General features: G+C 40.8%; 1 protein-coding gene across 6 annotated transcripts in view; it reads left to right on the top strand.

Annotated features, from left to right (window-relative positions):
* Positions 1-22,565, top strand: part of Cdk5rap2 (CDK5 regulatory subunit associated protein 2) — a 198,011-nt gene that overhangs the window by 69,846 nt on the left and 105,600 nt on the right. For all 6 annotated transcript variants that reach the window (XM_036179221.1, XM_036179220.1, XM_036179218.1 and 3 more), the window contains one exon: positions 3,270-3,488. In XM_036179221.1, the coding sequence (XP_036035114.1) occupies positions 3,270-3,488 (219 nt within the window). The remainder of the gene's footprint in view (positions 1-3,269; positions 3,489-22,565) is intronic.

Below are 22,565 nucleotides of genomic sequence, written 5' to 3'. Positions count from 1 at the left end.
TAGTGCCACTACCTATGAGCCTATGGGAGTCATCTTCATTCAAACTGCTACACCCAGGCTGGTCCCAAATCCTAGGCTCAGGTGATCCTCTTACCTTGACCCCTTGAGTATATGGGACTACAGCTATGTACTGGGCCATTATATATTTCTTGTTCTAGAATCCTTTCTTTAACATTCTTGCCATGGCAGCATGGTATAGATCTACTCAGACTTTGTAATTTTCATATTGAAATAATTGTCAGCTCACATGTATGTTTCAGCATCTCTTTATTCAGTCTTCCAAGGTAACATCCCCAAGCCACATAGCTAAAACTGGTCCAGGGTGTTTGAATTCTTTTATAGTGAGCAAGAATAATTTGCCTAATTTTATATTTGGCCTTTAGTTTCTGGCCACGTATAATTGGGCCAAATATTTGCTACTTGGGCATCTTTCAGGAAAAGGTAAAGAAGCCTCTAGGGAAGGTTTTCAAGGGGCCGTTTAAGGAAAATTTAACATGGAAAGTGTTTTTATGAAATGAGTCGAATGTGTGCATTTGAGTTCTTTGTCGTTGGATATTTAAGGTGGCTTTGCCATCATTATTCATGTAATAATCCTGCAGAACTTCCACCACTTGGTAACTGTGAACAATAACTATGTTTAACAATCCACTAACTGATGCCCATCTCTAGCTTTCCCTTCAAATTTAGGCTTCTTGTTTTTATTCTTGCCAGTTTATTGGTGTTAATTAGAGTCTTTACTGGTGAGGGCATGTGGTGCTGTGCCAGAGAAGAACACAGGCTGGGAATAATTTGAATTCCAGATTTAATTATGGGCAGTCTGATGATAGACTAGTCATTTAGCAGCCTTGAGCTTCATTACTTACGGGCATGGTTTGACTCCTTGTTGACGACGAGCATTTTGCAGTCATTGCTGCCTTTGCTTCTTGAGTTCATTTGAGCACCACCATCACCATTAATAACAACTGGGTCTCATATCCCAGGCTTGTGCTTCTTTCTGTTTAACTTCAAAGGAAACAAAACCAGAAGATTCCAGAAAGTTACGTTGGAACAGCTAGTGTTCATTCTCATTTCAAATTCCTGTGTCCTGAATGTCAGTTAGAACATGGGGCCAGATGCCTGGGCTCCGGGGAGCCTGGAACAGGCACAGCTCCTAAGACTCTAGGTTAACTGTGGCTGTAGTCTACCTCCTGAACAAGTTGGTTGACTACCTGAACAGCTAAGAGGTGACTAGTGACAGGCAGAGATGGATTTCCTGAATCTGGAGCCTTAACTTCAGTCTGAGTTGTGACTTGGACAACACAAGTATCATTGTTTCTTGGATCTTTAATCTTGAGCTTCATCTAATTAGAAGGACAAACTTATTAAAAAGTTTACTTTTGGCCTGTGTGATAGTACATGCCTTTAACCCACTTGTGGTACAGCACTTAGGAGGCAGAGGCAGGTGGATCTTTTTAAATTTGAGGTCAGTGTGGTCTACATAGCTTGTTCCAGACCAGTTAGATTTACATCATGAGACCCAGTCTGAAAAAGAAAAAGTAAAAAGAAGTTTATTTTCTTCCTATGGAAATATTACATAGACTTCACAAAATCAAGTTTTTAGGAAACTAGAAAGAATTAAAAATGTGTCATCTGATCATGACTCAAACCATGTTACCAACGACATAGATTTTCTTCTACATATAGACTTGTATTTTTAAGTAATTTATATGCTGGGCTGTGTTTTCACTGAACACTAGCTTAGATGTATCCCTGTGTTTTGATACATACCATATTCTTTCTGCGGTTTTGGATTCCTGTACATTAGGTTGCTTGTTATCAATTGTAGTTAGAGTTTTCCTGCCTGGCCCAGTCAGGACAAATCTCTCTTACCCGCCAGTCCCACAGTCGCTCAGACCCAACCAAGAAAGCACACAGAAACTTACATTGTTTACAAACTGTATGGCCGTGGCAGGCTTCTTGTTATCTGCTTCTTCTATCTTAAATTAACCCATTTCTGTTAGTCTATACTTTGCCACATGGCTTGTGGCTTACCAGTGTCTTTACATGTTGCTTTTCATGGCGGTGGCTGGCAGTGTCTCTTTCCAGCCCTCTACTTCCCAGAATCCTCTTCTCTCTTGTCCCGCCTATACTTCCTGCCTAGCCACTGGCCAAACAGCATTTTATTTGTACAGAGTGATATCCACAGCAATCAATTACTGTTGTAATTCTGTGATGATTCTTTTTTTATTCTCAGAGTAGATCTCAGGAAGGAATCCCTGGGATGTACATAGACTTGTTTTTATCGTGCAAAGAAACTTGGTCAGTTTATAATATCAGTTCATAGAGGACAATGTTAATTTGCATTCCTTCACATATTTCCAGGATTCTAGTTGCTTAGCTGGTTCTTAAAGTGTTACTGAGGAAGAGTGTTATTTCAAAACAAGCTGAATAGCACCAGATAATCCCATTTAAACAATCTTACTTTGTAACTTAGAACTTACTTTTCAATTGGTTCTTTTTATTTTTGGTGGTTTAGAACATTTTGTTCATTTTTGTATATTATGTAAATATTTTCTTAGGCGAATTGTCTATTAATGAAATAAAGATATTCTTGATACAATAGTACTTGAACTCTGATATTAGAATCTTTCAAAGTAGACTTTGACTATCATGTTGATCATTGACTCCTCCTTTTGTAGCTAACTCTGGGTGTGAGACATACTAACAAAGGAGAACATGGCTGGTGCTAGGACCCACCACCGCTTGTCATTTTTTTGTTTGTTTGTTTGTTTTCTATTTGTTATTGATTGGCTGATTGTGTTACTGGAGTTTAAAGCCAGGGCTTCACACATACTACGCAAGTGCTTTAACACTGACTACACTCCAAATCCCATTTTCTGTACCTTTAAAGTTAACTAAATCATCTTTTGAACCATTATGAAAGTAACATGCTCGGTTACCTTAAAACATTAGAAAATACAGAGAAACAGAAAAGTCAACTATATTCCCACTGTATTGAAGTCAGTTTTGTCAACAGTTTGTGTTTCTTCTTCTCCTTCTCCTTCTTCTTTAACAGCACTATGGGTTTTCCTCCCTTCCCAACAAAACCACAACCTAACCTTTGTCCTGTATCCTCCCAAGATGCTACTCCTTGGGCTTTGGATACTGAATGCTGCCTGTTGGGGTTTTTGTTTTAGTTTTTGGTTTCATCCTTTTTTCCTGGAAGGCAAAAACAGGTCTTCTAGGTTTGTTTGTGCAAACCAGCTCTCTTTGCCCTCCCTCTCTCCTAGGGGTCTGAGGACTATGAGTCTGCCCTGGCGGAAAAGGAAGACCTGTTGGCCGAGCTGCACTCAGAAAACCTCACAAAGAGCACTGAGAACCATAGACTGCTCAGGAATGTTAAAAAGGTCACCCAGGAGTTGAGTGACCTGAAGAAAGAGAAGCTGAGACTAGAGAGGGACCTGGAGGAAGCCCACCAAGAAAGGAGCAAACACACCCGCACCATCCATGTGAGTGCCTCCTGCTCTCCTGACATGATGGGTGGTACATCAAGGCTGGGTCCTGTGATGGTTTCTGTTCACAGGAAGGTGGATGTTGTGCAGAAAACTGAAGAATCTCTGAAAAATCTAAGGATTTTTCTTATCTCCTTAGTGGAAATGACAAAGCTTGACACTGCCACTCACCCCTCTCTCATTATTGCCATCAAATTGACAATAGTTTGTGTCCTGCTTATTCATGCATTATGTACTTCTGCTATGCTGGATTGTGAATTGGTTTTGGTCTCTGTATATTTGGTCATCCATCTGGTTGCTCTTCAGTTGACTTAACCAGACTCTTATTTCAAAGCACTGGGTATTTTCACCTTGTAACCTATGCTTCAGCAAATGCCCCTGTGTGTAAGCATTTATCCACTGGCTATTTCTGACAGAGGTTTAATTACTGAGTCAAAAACCACTGACATTTAAAGACTACTTTATAGACATCAAACTGTTCTCCAGACAAATTGTGCTGGCTCCGATCTGTTTTAAGACTGCTCTATTCAACACTGGGTATTAACATTTAAAAATTCTTCCTAAATTTGTTACACTATTAAATTTCAGTTCTATCTGAACTTAAGTACTAAGCATGCTTTAATTGAATCCCTCCTGAGAGTCACGTCTACATCTACAGCCTTGGTGCATCAGGCAGGACTGAGTCTGAGCCCAAGTGGTCATGGATTCTGTGTTATGACTTACCTCTCCAGAGTCTGGAGTGAGCGGTTATCATAGATAAGGCTTGGAGGAGAGCCCACAGGGTACCACTGGCTCTTAGCCGGGATGCCAGGATTCACAGTTGCCATACCCGTGTCAACACTGAGGAGCGAAGTACAAACGTTGGCATGTTGTAGTAAGTATTTCAACAACTGTTTAGAGAACAATAATGGAGGTTTAGAGAAGAAACCATCAGCTACGCTTCCACCACCTGAGTGAAGCGACTCTTTTTTTCTTGTCAGTGTTACTTTCAGGCTTATCACTGCCTGTGCACTGTTGGATCATTCACATTGCCTAGGCTTCTTGCATGTTGTGTAGGACACAGAATGTCCATGGTGAATGGCACATACTCTCACAGATTGCTTTCACATGAGAACTTAATAATTTTCTCCTAGGGTTGGACATTTTGGCTATTTAAATAATGCCACAGTGAACATTTCTGAGTATGCAGACATTTTTCTCACAAAACTTTGCGGAGTGAGGGTGTTAGATCACACAGTGCAAACATTTTATGTTAGGTAATTGTGCTTCCCGGTTGTTATGAGTCCAGAGGGGTATCCCATTGTGTGCTGCCACTAGAGATACTGCAATAGGCCAGTTGTGTTTCCTCTATTTTGGATGCTGATGGGAATGGCTAGTGTGGTTTCTGAAGCTTTTGCTTTTCTGTTGATTGCAGAAAAGGGAGGACACATAATGTACTGCCCCTGCTGTCTTCTCATCGGTCCAGCCAAACAGTCTGGTTCTGAGGCTCCCAGTTTGGGTCATGTGCTGTTTCTGTTGGCAGGAATGTATATGTGTGTGTATGTACATGTATGGCATCATTGGCAGCCTCTGTAAGAATTATAGGGGGTGAGCAGGCACCCAGAGAACATAGTGCTGTTGTAAGGCTCTAGGAAGACCATGACAACAGCTGTATTCGTAATGCTTACCTGGAGTGAGCTGGCTTGGGACACACAGCTTCCTGGCATCTTTTGTGACTGCTTTTATGCATTGTTCTGTATGTGTTTCTGATAGGGAGGTCTGGGCAGTTTCATTATTTTTGCTAACATATTTCACCCCATTGCCATCTCTTGGTTATAGTCTAGGAGTCTAGCTGTGCCCCTCTCAAGAGGCATAGCTTTTTACACTGGATCATGGAGGTACAGTCTGGGGAAACATGCTGAGGTAGTTATTTTGCTTCATGGTACTAGGATAAAAACACAGGTGGAAACATAGCCATGCATATCTTATCAGCTTGTTGCTGTTAAGTAGGTTCTTTAATTATTCAAAATGCCTCCCACTCGACAGCTGCTACTGGCATTGCTTTGTTTTGACAGAGACAAAACCCTAAACCTCCCAGTGGCTTCTGTTTCTGCCCTCAAAAAGAGAAATCTACTCCTAATTCAGCATCATTGAATACCTTATTAAGCCCTCTCTACTAGGCTTGGACATGCTTCCAGAGCAGAGATAGAAACATGCCACAGGAATACATAGGAAGGAAGTGGCTTGCATATTATCGAAAGCTCCTGAGAAAAATAAGTCACCTGGTTTATGTCGTGTGAGAATAGGCAAGTGCTCTACCAACTGAGCCTTGTCCCTAACCTCACAATATTTACATTTTGAGTTTGGCTTACTTTGGCTAACATAATGATTTTTTATTCCATATATTTTCCTTGAAAATATCACAGTTTCATTTTTCTTTAAAGCTGTATAGAATTCTACTTTGTTTATGCATTAGTTATCTTTCTGTCGCTGTGATAAAATACCAGGATAAAATCAACTTAGAGGAAAAAGGGCTTTATTTTGGCTTATGGTTCCAAAGGGATAGAGTCCATTGTTGCAGGAAAGGCTGACAGCAGTTAAGGAAACCATGGTAGCAGGAGCAGGAGGCTGACCGATCATGTTTTCCACCCATATACAGGAAGCAAAGAGAGAGAATAGGAAGTGGAACAAGGCTATAAAACCTCAAAACCCATGCCTCACCGTGTTCCTCTAGCGAGGCTCCACTTATTAAAGGTTCCATAACTTCCCCCCAAAATACCACGAAATAATGCCTCCAGCTGGGGACCAAGTGATAAAATACATGGGGCATTGCTCAGTCAAACCCCCACAAAATATATGTCAGGTTTTCTTTATCAAAGTATTTGATGGGCATCCAGGCTGATTCTATTTCCTGGGTTTTGTCAATGGTACAGCAATAAACAAGGATGTGCAAGCATCTTTGTGGTATGTTGGCTTTGAACCCTTTGGGTGTGTACTTAAGAGGGATGTAGCTGGTTCATATGGTTGTTCTGTTTTCAGTTTTTTGAGGATGCTCCATACTGATATTCATAGTGGCTACACAAGTTTTCATTCCCACAGCAGAGAATAAGGGTATTTCTTTCCCTATAGCCTTGCCTGCATTTCTTGTTTTATTTTATATATATGATATATGTAAATATATATTTATATGTATATATATATATATATATATATATATATATATATTTATATGTATATATATATATGATAGCCATTATGATTAGGGTGTGATGAGTTCTCAGAGTAGTTTTAATTTGCATTTACCTAATGGTTAAGAACCTTGAACACTTTTTCATGTATTTACTGACCATTCTATTTCTTTTGAGAACCGTTTTATTGAGTAGATGATTGGGTTTTGGTGCTTAGTTGTTTCAGTTCTTGGTGCCCTAAATGTTATTCTAGGGCTGGTCTTGTACAGTCAAGCCTTAACCATGAGGACACTGAAATCCAGTGTTAGATCTCTCCTGTACTTGCTTAAGTTTTGCTGTGTTCAATAGGCAGGAAAAGAGTATTGGAAAGGAAAATATTCAAGTCCAGGCCTTCTTCTCTGTCAACATTCAGTTCAGTTTTCAAATCCTTTTTCGTAATGGAGACTGTTGTCAGGAGTGACGGCAGCAGGCAAGCATGATCCCTAGCTGTAGAGTGTACCTGCAGCTTTTAAAGCAGAGGGGGCAGCCTTGTCACATGTGGACACAACCACATGTTTGGGCCCAGAGACTGTTACTCTCTTTACAGATTAACCAAGCCTCAAAATTTAGGTGGCATGGATTTTGTCTCTAATTTCAGAACTTTGCCTAAGACACTGTGTTGCAGTGCTGGCAAATCAGCAGTAGGTAGGAATATGGTGCATTTGGTAGAAAGGAAGATTTTTAAATTCTCTGCTTTCTATAGACCAGATTAATGTGTTCTCACGAAATCAAGCCTGCTGTGTTCTGGTTATTTGAAGCTTTAAAAAGTAATTTTTTCCTCTGTATTTCTCAAACACATCTGGTAGATTTTTTAAAGTTATGCAATTAAATGAGCTTAGGAATACAGGTAAAGGCATCAGACTGTCAAAGGAAAAGATGGCAAGGGCTTTGGAACCATAGCAAATATGGTAAGCCTGTCGTGGTGTCCTTTGTGGGCCTGAAGAGGAGGATTTAATGTTTGGCTGGCAGTTCCTAGTAGCAAGAGCAAAAAGGGAATTCGTGTACAAGGTCTCCAGTGTTTGGGAGATTAACATTTTAAGATAAAAGACTAGCTTCAGCTGACACTGGTGCCCAGGGGAAGAATTGTGTCTGGTGGGTTTTTTTATAAAGAGAACTGAACAGTTACAGAGTCTTGAACAATAGGCCACTCAGTCAAAGCAGAGCTGTTCAAGCAAGATCGATGCTGTTCAAGCCAGTGAGCTTGTAAGTATTGAGGTTTTTAGTTCCTGGGGCTGGGTCTAGCTGTTTCTCATTGTTCTATTCTCTTGGACAAGAACTTGAAAACCAGTTGGAAATACTCCCGCCTTGTTTTTAGAAGAGCCCCAACTTAAAGTTCACACAGAAGACCTATAACAAACAGACTTAGTTTGTGTGACATTCTCTGAATCCTGATAGTAAGCCAACTAGCTCTCTCTTAGATGTGATCGAACCATGCTTTGCCCATGCCAGGAGCATTCATTTCCTGGCTCATTGTGTATGGGGAGACAATGCCTTTACTGGGAGCAGTTTGGATTAGAGACCAGTGGACTTGCTGTGCCTGACTGTGCAAGCACATGAGAACTTGGCCCATGAGGGTCAGCTGTCATGTTGGCTTTAATTGCCTTGATTGCAGACCATGTGCCAATTGACTTAGCACATGCTATAATTTGTAGTTTTGTTTATTCCTCACACATTTATTGAGTGCTTGCAATGTGCAGGCACTGTTAGGCTTTGGTGAATACCAGCTTTAATTTTACTGTAGGGATCTTATAATGAGAGAGGTCAAAAATTGAGGACAGCAGACAGTTCTTCTGTATCTTGTTATATGCCACATCGACACCAGAGGGACCCGGATCCCTTGAATCAAATTCAGAATACATTTATAAGGGAGCATAAACAATTATTCTCAGTTCAGCATCCTGACTGTGACCTCTGTAGGCCTTGACAAGGAGGTGACTTGGACCCTCATGTCCTTCTCTCTCTGACTTAAATGCTCTATTTGGCCCAGAGACTTAAGATTTCTTTCTTTTCTTTTCTTTTCTTTTCTTTTCTTTTCTTTGTCTCTCTCTCTCTCTCTCTCTCTCTCTCTCTCTCTCTCTCTCTCTCTGTGTGTGTGTGTGTGTGTGTGTGTGTGTGTGTGTGTGTGTGTGTAGTGGCCTGTGTTGGGCTGTGGTTGAGCTGTAGTCCCCAGTCTGTCTAACAGTGCTTGCATCTGTCATGGGATCTGTCATCTGCTGCCCTGACAAGTGTGTGCTTCAGTACCTGGGCACTTAGCTCTGTTGGATGCATTTGCTGGCTATAGGCCAAAACTCTAATTAAAGTTCTTACTGTCACCAAGCTGGCCCAATCCTGTGTGCTCTACAAGGAATAGATTTAATTTTAGGGTAGTTCAGCTTGAACCCCTCCAAATCTCATTGTACTCATTGATGGATAGCCCCAAATAAAACTGGGATGGCATAGAGCCTCAGTCAATACATGACATTAGACAATAGAGTTTCAGGCTGATAGGTTAGGCTTAGGACCATAGATCCCAGAGGGAATGTTTTTACCGAGCTCAAAAATCTCCCTTTGCTTTTTTTTTTTTTTGAATCAGGTGTGAAATGTTTTGAATCGATGTCCTTGTAGCATAATGTGCAGTTTAAATGAACTACATAGGACGTTGAGTCCCGGGCTGGTGGGATGGCTGGCTCAAAGGGCAAAGAAAGCTTTCTGTACAAGCCTGACATCCTGAATTCTACCTCCATAACCCACATAAAAGTAGAAGGAAAGAAATAACTCTTACAGTTCTCCACTAACCTCCAAATACCTGCTGCAGCACCTGCACCAACACACACACACACACACACACACGCACGCACGCACGCACGCACACATACAGGTGCACACATTCACAATAATTATAAATGAAATAAGTTTAAAATCCCTTATTTTTCTAAGACAATGATTGAGTCACTGGACTGAGTCCTGTTCCAACACTTATCACCTGTTGGGTGTGAACCATGGTGTCCATTTCTCATCTGCAGGGTTCATGTGGATTGGATATAGCACCTTCCATGATGTCTGCTATGTCATGGTGGTTACTAAGTAGAGAAATGGAGCAGTTTTAGCACGTATCTTTGCAGAAGTGTTCACCAACACTGGGTTTGGGTTGGAGCCAACTACTTGCCTTTTTTAAACAAATTCTCACCCTTCTAAAATGATATGGATCCTACATATTTTAACATTAAAGAAATGAGTAATGAAATGTAATATGTGAGAATGACAGACCACTGTCTACTGGAGTCCTCTGGACAATGCTAAGTGTGGTTTATGCCTTCCTAGCCAACCAAACTGCACATTTGAATCTTCCTTGATCAACAGTAACCTCTACTCTGAGGAGCATGCTTGTCTTTTCTTTTCCAGCTGACTGAAGCCTTGGAAAAAGGGGTCAGAATGCCCTCGGGTAGAGAGGCTTGGATATCCTGGTAGCTCTTGCCCAAGGCTACTGTAAATGCTGCTTTAAAAGGCTGACCTCTTTGTTTCCTGATGGCACAGCTGTGGTCTCCATGAGCCAGCAACAGGGAGACTTTGTTACCACTACTTATTTCATCATTCTGCTGGGCTCTGTTCTGGGTGCAGTAGGAAAGTCAAGTCAGGCACCGTCACTGAAGGCATCTTCTGGAGAACTGGGATGGAAATGCAGACAGAGCTGAGCACAGTAAAGTGCGTTCAGTGTTGATAGCAGGTAGACCAGATGCTCCCAAAGGAGCAGAGCAGCAGTGCTGAGGGGAAGCAGGGTAGATTGTAGCCTAGACTTGAAGAAACCATAGTTCTTGGTGTAGGGGTAGGAGAGGTAGAAATGCCTTCCTGGTAGAGGGAAGATAAGATGACTGCTGTAGTGTGGGGGTGGTAATAACCTGGCACCTAGGAAGCCCGAGTGGGGTGGGAGGGGCAAGTTTGTACCCTTGTATCCTCTAGGTGTGGTTTAGGGAGATGTGGTATCCTGTCTGCTGGCCCAGTCATGCTCTGGTGTCTACTCAGCTTAAGTCCCAGCTTCTTTGTCCATTGTCCAGGCAGGTCTTATTCATCCATCCATCCGTCCGTCCGTTCATCCATCCATCCGTCCGTCCATCCATCCATCCATCCATCCATCCATTCATTAATTTATAAAAGACAAGTGTCTTATATAGCCTCAGTGAACCTTAAACTCACTATGTAGACAAAAATGACCCAGAATATTTGCCCTACCTGCTTTCACTTCCCATATGCTAGAATTTTATGTGTACCATCTGTGCAGGACTGTCTCATTCTAACAACTTCTATTGATTTTTTTTTTTTTATTTTAAGATTCTTTTTTTAATTTTATGTGTATGGATGTTTTGCATATATGTGTAGTATGGGCATGCTTGGTGCCCACAGAGGCCAGAAGAGGGCATCGAATTCTTTTGAACTGGAGTTACAGATAGTTACAAAGTTCTCTTTGGGTGCTGGGATTTGAACCTGGGTCCTCTGGAAGAGCAGGCACTCTTAATTGCTAACCCATCTTTTCAGCCCCTATTATTATTTTAAAATTATGCATATGTGTGTATGCCATGCTTTTGAGTATCCATGGAGGTCAGAAGAGGGTATTGGATCTCCTGGCATTGTACTTACAAGTGGCTACCAGCCACCTGATGTCGGTGCTAGGAACTGAACTCAGGTCCTCTGGAAGACCAATAAGAATTCTTAGCCACTGAGCCATCTCTGCGGCCTCCCTTCTCTTTGTCTTTTATTGTTAACATTATAAGTTTGTTGCTTAAATGAACCAGTGTAGAAAGAAGGACATACAAGTGGCAGCTCCTCAAAGTGCTGTGGGATAGGGGACCCAGTATCATACCCCACTCCTCCCTAGACTGCTTCCAGAAGGCTCAGTGAGACTCGGTGGTGCCCAGCTTACAAATACATCTCATGCTGATTCTGGAAATTGTCCTTGTGCCACTGAATGCCTATATCTCATTAAGATTTTGAAGAAATTGCTTTGTATATTTAAAAGTAACCACTGAGCACTTTGACAAGCTTGCTCACAGCAAAACCTGATAAGGTTGAAATTTGATGGATGAGAACCTTCTCATTCTCCATCTGGCAAGAGATAAAACAGACTCACTGGATGGAGAAGTATGAGGGTCTGGCTTTTCATTTCTAATGTGATGTTAAGATTTGAGGGATATTTTAGTTTTCAAGTAATCCACTTTTAAAACCCAACCCACCTGCTCTGAGAGAGTCCTTGGATGCAAAGACAGCGCTCAGCTCAGTGTTAGGCCTGGAGTGCACCTACAAATCTAAAGGGAAAATTACCCATTAGTGAAGAAATTCAGAGTGCTAGGAGACAGCATCCTGCAAATCTTGGATGCAGTATTCACTGGGGAGCTAGGTGGAACTGGTGTAGGATTGAGGTTTCCAAACTTTCACTCAATCCTATGCTCATAGCAAATAAAGCATCTGCACCCTGGGAACACTGAAGATTCCTTACAATGGTGTTTTTTTTTTTTGTTTGTTTGTTTGTTTTGTTTTTTTTGCACTAAAAGCAAATACAAGTTTCTGTGCTCTTTCTCACCCCTGTTGAGACAGTTTGTGGGGATGCTCAGGAACATATAGTTACATGATTCCTGTAGTCAGCCTAGGTTGGGCTACTTGGGCTTAGTCTGAAAAAAACCAGTGCTGTGAGCCAAGTGTGGTTAGGGCACATCAACAACCCCTTGGCTTGGAGAGGCAGGAAAATCAGAAGTTCAGTGTCATCCTTAGCTTCATAGTGAATTTGAGGCTAGCCTGGGATCCATGAGACCCTGTTTCAGCAAACTCAAAACAACTCATCAGTGTTGTGAAAAAAAGTAACAATAGACTGGCTTTCATTAGTATTGCTTGCTTCACTTATTAGCACATACTGATTGTACACATTCATGGGATTCACCAAGACATTTCCATATATTTATACATTATGTATGTATAGATCATGTCTATGTACCCTTCTATCATCATGTTCTCTCTAGCTTCCCACTTTCTTTCCTGTTACTGAGGAATCCCTATTTTCAGTTTGTTTGTTTCTATGCATGGAGCAAACATACAATGACTTTCTTTCTCTCTGTGGCTTGTTTTTCATGATGTAGTGTCCTACAATTCCATGACAGGCTTGTATTCTTTATGGTAGTATAGCCCTCCACTGTGTGTGTGTGTGTGTGTGTGTGTGTGTGTGTGTGTGTGTGTGTGTAATTTTTTATGTACTCATCTGGTGATGGGCATTTAGGCTGACTCCATATCTAGCTGTTGTGAGAAGTGACCTAATAAACCTAGGCTAGCATCTGAAGGAAGCACAACTTATAATAAGCGTTGGAGAAACCAGAATAGTCAATCATACAGACCTGTTTTCTTCAATGGAAGGAAATAATGATGCTTAGTCACTTGGGAAGCCAGAGTGAAAAGTGGTCAATCAACTTGGTGATCCTTTGCTATTTTGATATTAGCCAGCCTCCATCTGTATCCCCCAATATCATGTGTTTTGTCTCTCAGTGAATAGAACACATTCATATGAAAGAGGACCTTCCTCTTTCCTTCCTCTGAGCCAGTGGCTCTCAACCTTCCTTATGCTGTGACCCTTTAGTACAATTCCTTATGTTGTGGTGACCCCCAAACATAGAATTATTGTTTTGCTACTTTATAACCATAATTTTGCTACTATTATGAATCACAATGTAAATGTCCAATATGCAGGATATTTGATATGCCAATTCCCCAAAGGTGTTGTGACTCAGAGGTTGAGAACTGCTTACTGCTCTAGGCCCTAGCCCTGAGCTCTGTTTATCAACCAGTAGAACTCATTCTTACTGTAAAGTTCACAGTGGTTTGCTACTTTGCAAGGGAATTTCAGTGTAGCCAGCCCTGAAGCTTTGTTTTCTTGGATCGTTTCCCTGCTCACAGTGAGACTTGGAGGCTGGGGGCACAGACAGACAGACAGTGACATGATTACAAGCACAGGCACTGACATGGTCACAAGCAGAGCCAACTTCATTTCTCTAGGAATGGGATCACAGAGTAGTTTTTGGGAACATTATCTTTTTTTGTTTGTGTTTTGACAGTAGTCATGCTTACTTGAGTGAGATGGTATCTCATCGAGTTTTTTTTTTTCTTTAAGATTTTATTTTCTTTATAATTATGAGTATATGTTTGGTTTCTGTGTAGGTATGTACATATGAATGTAGTGCCCATGGAAGCCAGAAGACTTTGAATCCTGTCCTAGTTAGGGCTTCTGTTGCTGTGATGAAACACCATGACCAAAAAGCAAGGTGGAGAGGATAGGATTTATTTGGCTTACACTTCAGCTCTGTTGTTCATCACTGAAGGAAATCTGGACAGGAACTCAAACAGGTCAGGATTCTGGAGGCAGAAGCTGATACAGAGCTGCTTACTGGCTTGCTTCCCATGGCTTGCTAACCCTACCTTCTTATAGAACCCAGGACCAGCAGTACAGGGGTGACCCCACCCACTATGGGCTGGGCCCTCCCCCATTGATCACTGATTGAGAAAATGCCTTCCTGCTGGATCTCATGGAGGCATTCAGCTGAGACTCCTTCCTCTGATGACTCAGGTTGTGTCAAGTTGACACAAAACCAGCCAGTACAAATTCCTTGGAGCTTGACTTACAGGCAGTTGTGAGTTACTTGATGTGGGCGCTAGGAACAGAACATGGGTTTGTTCTTACCTCTGTGAGACCTTGAGGTGCATCTTTGTTTTCTTTTTTTTTTTTTTTTTTTTTTTTTTTCGAGACAGGATTTCCCTGTGTAGCTTTGTGCCTTTCCTGGAACTCCTAGGCTGGCCTCCAACTCACAGAGATCCGCCTGGCTCTGCCTCCCCAGTGCTGGGATTAAAGGCGTGCGCCACCACCGCCTGGCGAGGTGCATCTTTTTAGATTATTTAAAATGTTTTTGATGCAGGCTTTTGTTGCCATATGCTTGCCTCGTAGTACCGCTTTGGCTGTGTCCCACAGGTTTTGGTATGTTTTGTTTCTATTTTCATTTGTTTAAAGGAAATTTTAAATTCCCCTTCCCTTTAATTTTCTTCTTTAATTGACTTCCTCAGTTACCTGCTGTTTGTTCAACAGTGTGTTCAGTTTTCACTTATGTGTGTGTGTGCACTTGTGTATGCCACACAAGTGTGTTGACTGGTGGAGGCCAGAAGAGGGCATCAGACCCCCCAGAGCTAGAGTTAATGGCCGTTGGGTTCTTTTTAACTTCTATAATTTCTTAAGTGTCCTCTGCTGTTGTTTTCTAGGTATCCAACCTCTGTGTATTCCACCACCCCATTATAACCAGAAAAGATACAGAAAATAATTGTTTTTAATTTGTTAAGACTAATTTTCTGGCTTAATATATAGTGTCTTCTAGAGAAAGTACCATGCATTAATTGAAAAAAATGTGTGTTTTGTAAATGTTGTATAGACTGTTCTATAAATACCTGTTAAGTCCAGTTATCTACTAGAAAGTTTAACTGTGGTATGTAGTTATTTATTGTTGTCAGTCTGTCTATTGGGAAGAATGTAGTATTAGCCACTATTGTTTTAGAGCTATCTGTTTCAGTAGGTGTAATGTTTATAACATCCGGTGCTCTAATATTAGTGCCTATACACTTCTAATTTGCTAAATTTACTTTTGAAAACATTTTATTATTATTATTATTGTTATTATTATTATTTGTATATATATGTTGCTGTTTGTGTGTGTACATGTGTGTGTCTGCACATGTGCATGTGTGCATGTGTATTGTATGTATACCTGCTGTGTATGTGGTGTACTCAAGCAGCTCTTGTCTGATGATTACAAGCTCCATTAGATTTTGCTTGTTTTGGACAATCTTTGCTTTCATTTCTGACAGCCTTGTTTAGCATGATAATCTTGGTTGACAGTTACTTTCTTAAGGACTTGAAATATGTCAGTCCACACCCTTTGCAGATTTCTGGTAAGAAATTTGCTGTTAGTTTAATGGGTTTGCCCTTAAATGTAACTTGATGTTTTTCTCTTGCAAACTTTTAAGTTTTTTTCTTTTTCTTTTCTTTGTCCTCCTGTGTGTGGTAAGGAATTTTTTTTGGTGGGGGGGGTATCATCCTTTCTATTTGGGTTCTATAGGGTTATTGAGTCTGAATATCCATGTTTTCTCCACTATTAGGAAGTTCGTTTTTGTTTTTGTTTTCTTGTCTCTCATTGAGTAGTTTTTCAATGCCTTTTCCCTTTATTTCTTTCACGTTAGGAATGCCAGTGACACACATTTGATCTCTTGATGGTGCCCCAGAAACCTCCCATGATGCTTCATACTTAATCTTTTCTGTCTGAATATGATATTTTAAGTTCCAAGGTTCTTTCTTTTGCTTGATTTATCTGTTAAGGCTTTCAATTAAAATTTTAAAAATCTGATTTATTGAGTTTTTTAAAATTTTGATTCATTCTTTTTTAAAATTTCTTATTCATATTGTGTATTGTTTTCCTGATTTTTGTCTAATTGTTTACCTGTATGTTTTTGGAGCTCACTGACTTTCTTTTAAAAGAAAAATTGTGTGTGTGTGTGTGTGTGTGTGTGTGTGTGTGTGTGTGTGTGTGTATGTTCATAGGAGTGCAATGCCCAAAGATGCCAGAAGTGGTTGATCTCCCTGAAACTGGAGTTACAGGTTTTTGAGAGTCATCTGACATGGGTGCTGAGAATCGAAGTGGGGTCCTCTGGAAGAGGAGTATGCCCCCTTAACTGTATAGCCATTATCTCTCCAGCCCTTTTACTGACTTTAAAAACCTTCTTTTTAAATTATTAGGAATTTTATCCATTTTGATAGCTTCAGAGTTTATTATAAGAGAGTTATAATTGTTAGGAGATTGGATTTGGGTGACTTTTTAAAAACAGATAAATAGAATTTAGTATAGTTAAATTTAGTAACATGATTTTAAATCTTGATACTTTAAGTTTCTTGAGCTCCCTCGACTCAATAGGGAGGGTGATTTCATCAAGGAGTGCTTTGTGAAAGAGATGGCTCCATGGTTGGACCTTGGAAGTGGCATGCTGCCTCTATGCAGTTTGTGTGTGTGTGTGTGTGTGTGTGTGTGTGTGTGTGTGTGTGTGTGTGTGTGATATTTTCATGTGGAAGGGGGTTGGTGGAGACAGGCAGAGCACCTGGAAAGTGTCTGAATGAAATGGTGGGGTGACAGGACTGGTTTGAATGAAATGGTGGGGGGAAACAAGGCTGGTTTAAGAGAGCCAGGGATGGGCTGCTCTCTCTTTAATTTCCATCTATAGTTACTGTCTCCATGTGGCTTGTTGAAAATAAAGAGATAGTTGGGAAATTGCCACAGTTGTCTTTGTTCTAAAGGAGGCGTGTGAAGGAGATGCCATGAGAGGAGGGGCTGAGCCCCCTGCACCTAATTCTGCGGTGAGAACCCTTCCTTCTTCTGATTCTTCTTCATGGGAGAGTTACTCAGTAGATTAGTGACCAGAATATTTATGGGGCCATCCTTATTAACTAAGGGGGAGGCATGGTACTTTAAGGTAAGAGCCTGAGTTGTAGATTCTTCTGCTTTCCAATTCAGACCTATGAGGCCCAGCTCTGTTGGGAGGACTGACTCCATTATTTCCTCATGAATCTTCTCTTTCACTCCTGGATTCTTAAGGAAGAGGCTTTAAATGGGTTGATTAAGTTGGGCATGCCCTTTCCCCTCCCCAAATAATGACAGCAACAGCAAAGAACTCAAAAAATTCTTCTTACCAAGTCCTACTTTGGATATGTAATGTCACAAGTTTGTATTTTTACTCTCAGTCTGTTATGTATTCATCTGTACAGGTCCAAGATTAGCTCTGGGGTGCAGAGGTGGTCATTAGGGCAGGATTTGTGGGTTCTTGGCTACAAAGAGCCTCAAGTCCAGGCTCTTTATCTTTCATGTACTCTATCTACTAAGAGGGTAGAGACTTATTGTATCTCATCCTTAGCATTCATGCTGGTCACTCATCCTGCGTTCTTTCATTTAACCTCAAAGCCCAAACAAGCTACCTTATCATCTTCTTTCTGAGAAGGGAACCATTTATGTCCAGGGTTACATAGCTAGTTAGCAGTTGAGCCATGATTCAAGGCAAAGTCTGTCTATTTAGACAGCCCTTGAATATTGAAGGAGATTTGAGGGAACCACCCAAGGTCATCAATTTTCAGTTCTGATTGTTTTGCTTCAGCAAGGCATGCCGTCTCCATGCCTCCCCGAAACATTTATTATAACTCCATGGGTTGTGAGAGCATGAGTCAGTTAGCTGTCTTTGTGTTGCCATGGCAGCTGTTCTCCTCAAGGCCACCTTAACACACATCCTTCCATAGCCTCCAGTCTCTTTGCTTTAAGCCTTTTCTCATTGCTGACCATATGAGTAGGTAGATCCTGTTCCTGCCCCATCTATCTGGAGGAGGGCCTCAGATGTTCAAGTGTAGATACATTGTACAATTGACTTCTGATATTGGAAGTATTGCCTAATGAAAGCCCATGATATAGAGTGATTTAGTAATTTTGGTCTTAACAGTTGGGGTTGAGACCACAGAATTTGGGCCACACTGGTTTGGTTTTCAATTGCAACATTAGAAATTACATAAATCTTTGTCAGGCTCTCTGTCTCTATGAGCATTGTTTACCTTTCTGGGAAGTAAGACTAATGACCCTTACCATGTAGGCAGTTAATAAAGTTAGTAGTATCTCACATCACAATGCCTTGGCCCATTGGTTGGCTTATAGCTGGTGCTCAGAAAATGATGAGTTCCATAGTTCATATAATCATACTAAGGGAAAAGGCTTATCTTCTTACTGTGAGTCATATATCCCCTGATGCATGTATATTCTCTCCCTCCCTCCCTCTCTCCCTCCCTCTCTCCTTCCTTTTAGTCTCTTTATTTCTCTCATAGTGCACCAAGGGCTATGTTAGAACTTAGGCTTGTCCGCCTAATCTTGAAGAGTGATACTTTATAGAATTATGAGACAGGCCATTTTCATGTCTTAACTCTGGGGGACATGTGAGAGAACGTGGTATACTCTAGTAGCCTTTCTCACATGTTCCTCTAGATAGCAGAATTAAAACTCATAAAAAAAATGATAAAGAAGAGTAGAACAAATGATTACCACCAGATACATACTAGAACAGCATTTCTCATCCTAATGGTTGCAGCCCCTCTGGGGATCAAATGACCTTTTCACAGGGGTCACATAACAGATATATCCTGCATATCAGATATTTACATTATGATTCATAACAGTAGCAAAATTACAGTTATGAAGTAGCAGTGAAATAATTTTATGTTTGGGGGTTCACCACAACATTGAGGAACTGTATTAAAGGGTTGCAGCATTACGAAGGTTGAGAACCACTGTGTTAGAACTTGAGTCATCCCTCAAAAAATGAGTCTGACAAGTGTTTAAAGGAAAGAGCTGAACATAGCAGTTGGTGTAAATAGAGTTGTGATACTATGCACATGAAGTATGAATGTTTTAAGGATTGGAATACTATTTTTTATCAAATAGACAGCAAAGCAATTATAATTAAAATATGGTCCTGGGCTAGGAATGAATAACCTCCTCAATGAATGGAGGTGGGACAACAGTCATTGTGGAAATGCAAATTACAACCACCACCACAACAACAACGTATCACCTTGAAGCTGTTAGAATGGTTATTACCAAAGAGAAGAAAGATAACAAGTGCTGGGGAGGATGCAGAGAAAGGGGACTCCTGTGCACAGATTTCCAGATCTGTTGTATGGGGATGTAAAGTAGTAGAATCATTTTGGAGAACAGTATAAAAGTTCCTGAGAAAATGAACTAGAATTATCTTACAATTCAGTAATTGCACTTTTGTGTATATATCCAGAAGGATTGAAGTCAGTATGTTGAAGAAATAGCTCCACTTTCTTTTCTCATTCACTAGAGCACTATTGACAGCAGTCAAGAAAGGAAGCAATGTAAGTGTTCAACACTTCCTGTGGGGATAAGGAAAATGCACACCCACCATACACATACACACAGGATATTTCTTCTTCAGTCATAAAATGAAACTGTCATTTATACCAACGTAAGTGGAGCTGGAATCTAAAGAAGCTGATCCCCCAGAAGTAAAGAGTAGAATGGTACTTCCTTGAGTATGGGGCATTTGTGGAGGAATATGGAGAGATGTTGACCAAAGGGACAGAATTTCAAATAGGAATATTTTTTCCAGATCTGTTGTATGGCATAGTGAATATAATATATTTAAAATTTTTAATATTGTTAAAAGGATAAATTTTAAATGTCACTAAAAGAGACATTTAACTGACAAACATGTTAATTATCTTGATATAGTTGTTCCACAGTGTATACATACATCAAAACATGACATTTTACCCATAAAAATGGTTATTTACCAATTAAAAGTAAAATATTAAATTATTCACAACTAAAACAAAATTCTAAAGAAAGCACACTCTTCTTAAGGTAGTGTGCAGATTTATTGTGTGTGTGTGTGTGTGGGGGGGTTCATGTATGTGTTCATGTGGGCATGTGCACATGTGTGCTAGTGTGTATGCTGAAGTCCAAAAGTTGATGTCAGGCATCTTCTTTGTTGCTCACCGGTAGCCTTAAGTTTCTCTAGTCTCACCCTGGCCCCACCCAGCCCCACAGTCCCACACACTTATAAAATAATTACACAGAGGCTTAATATTAATTGCAAATTATATGGCCTATGGCTCAAGCTTCTTACTAGCTAGCTCTTATAATTTAACTCAACCCATAACTATGAATCTATGTATTGCCATGTGTTCCGTGGCTTTACATGTGTCCCATTATATGTTGCTCCTTGGACAGCAGTTTGGGTCTCCCCCTTACTCTCTTTTTCTTTCTTGTAGTTGGAAGTTTTTCTGTGTCCTGCCTGGTCCTGCAGCCGCTCAGACCCAACTAAACACACAGGGGCTTATATCAATTACGAATTGCATGACCATGGCCTCTGGCTCAGTTTTCTTGCTAGCTAGCCAGCTCTTATATCTTAAATTAACCCATTTCTATTAATCTGTATGTCACCATGTGATCCGTGGCTTTATCTGTGTGCCATTACATGCTGTTCCATGGATGGCAGAATGGTGTCTCTCCTGCCTTTCTTTTTTCTTTTCAGAGTAGATTCAATAATCTACTTCTTATCTATATCTTTTTTCTTTTTCTTTTTTCAAACAAGAACCTTAAATCTAATCTCCTTTGTTTAGCCTTTTTCCTGACCATTAACAATAACCACTTGTAACCAACCATCCTAAACAATGACCATTATCTAAAACTCATTAAAAGACCAATAAACCACCAGCCCCATCTCTTGGGAATATGGGTGTTGTGTTCTTAAAATTACTTTCTACTGTTTGGGGGCAAAGGCATCTTTAGGGGATCATGAAAAAATTTTGGGTTAATTGTCAAGCCCTGGGAGACGTAGCTGTATCATTTGTTGTCCGATCTCTGCATGACGTGAAAGTGCAGGGCTTATCTCAATAAATAAAGCCGTTTGGCTTATGGCAAGGCAGCTTAGAGGCAGGCAGGAAATTCAAGCTGATAGGAGGAAGAAAAGAGAGAAGAGATGCCAGCTGCTGACAGGAGAGAAAAAGCCAGAGACTCTGGCCCATGTGAGTAGAGATCTAACTGTAGCATACATCCAACCTCTGGCAGCTCTGGCCTGAGCCAAGGGGCCTTTAAAGCCACAAGCGACTTTTTCTGTGAATTTGTACCCCACAAGTTGGATTCCAAATGTAACATGAATCTTAAAAGGTCTTATTAAATAAAAAACCTAGAGCCAGATATTGGGGTTAAAACCTGAGAGATCAGAGGAATAGGAAAAGCCACAGCTAACCTCACCTCATCAACTCCACAGAATCCAAAAAGACCCATTTCCTGTATACCCACACCTATATGCCTTTCTGTCCTGCCAACTAATTTCCTCTCTGCCCAGCTACATCACTTCCTCTTCCTGCCCAGCTCTGTCACTTCCTGTCTGTCTGTACAAACCTACAGAGCTTTATGGTTAACTAGTGTTGGAATTTAAGGTGTGTGCCACCACACCTGGCTCTGTTCCCAGTGTGGCCTTGAACTCACAGAGATCCAGATGGATCCCTGTCTCCTAAGCAATAGGATTAAAGACGTGTGCTACCATTGCCTGACTGCTATGTTTAATATAGTAGGTGACTTTTTCCTCTGATCCTCAGATAAACTTTATTGGGGGACACAGATAAAATATCATCACACTATCTCTCTTGGATTTTCCCGCCTGGCTTCATACTGCCTGGCTATAGGCCAATGCAGCTTTATTTATTAACCAATGGGAGTAACACATATTCACAGCATATATTAAGACAACCCATAACACTCACCACCTTATTTTTTGATATGGTTTCGCACTGAACCTGGAACTCACTGATTCTGCCAGGCTGGCCAGTGAACTCTGTGCCTCCTCCCCAGCTGTGGGGTTATAGACTGCCTAGGTCTAGTTTTTGCACAGGTGCTGGTGATCAGACTCAAGTCTTCATGCCTTCTCTCTTGCCCCAAGTGATGTTAGAGAGTTATGTTTAGGTGGTCTTAATGTAAAGTCTTAAACTTCATTGAATTTTGTGTGTGTGTGTGTGTGTGTGTGTGTGTGTGTGTGTGTCTGTCTGTCTGTCTGTCTGTCTCATGGTCTCTCAAAGTGGTGTGGTGGATGGATTGAGGATACTGCATTATTACAAAAAAGACTAGATATGTGCTTTGGTGTAGATGTGCACTGAGAGGGTTTAGAACTAGATACCAGCTAAGTGTCCAAGTGTCATTCCTTAATCATTGTGATCACAAGTAAATTAGGTTCCCATAGCCTCTCTCCTTGCTCATAAAATGGGAGTAGG

Source organism: Onychomys torridus, chromosome 2 (assembly GCF_903995425.1).
Source record: "Onychomys torridus chromosome 2, mOncTor1.1, whole genome shotgun sequence".
Taxonomy (NCBI): Eukaryota; Metazoa; Chordata; class Mammalia; order Rodentia; family Cricetidae; genus Onychomys; species Onychomys torridus.
The sequence above is the reverse complement of the archived record's forward strand: the minus strand, read 5'-3'. Positions and strand labels throughout refer to the sequence as shown.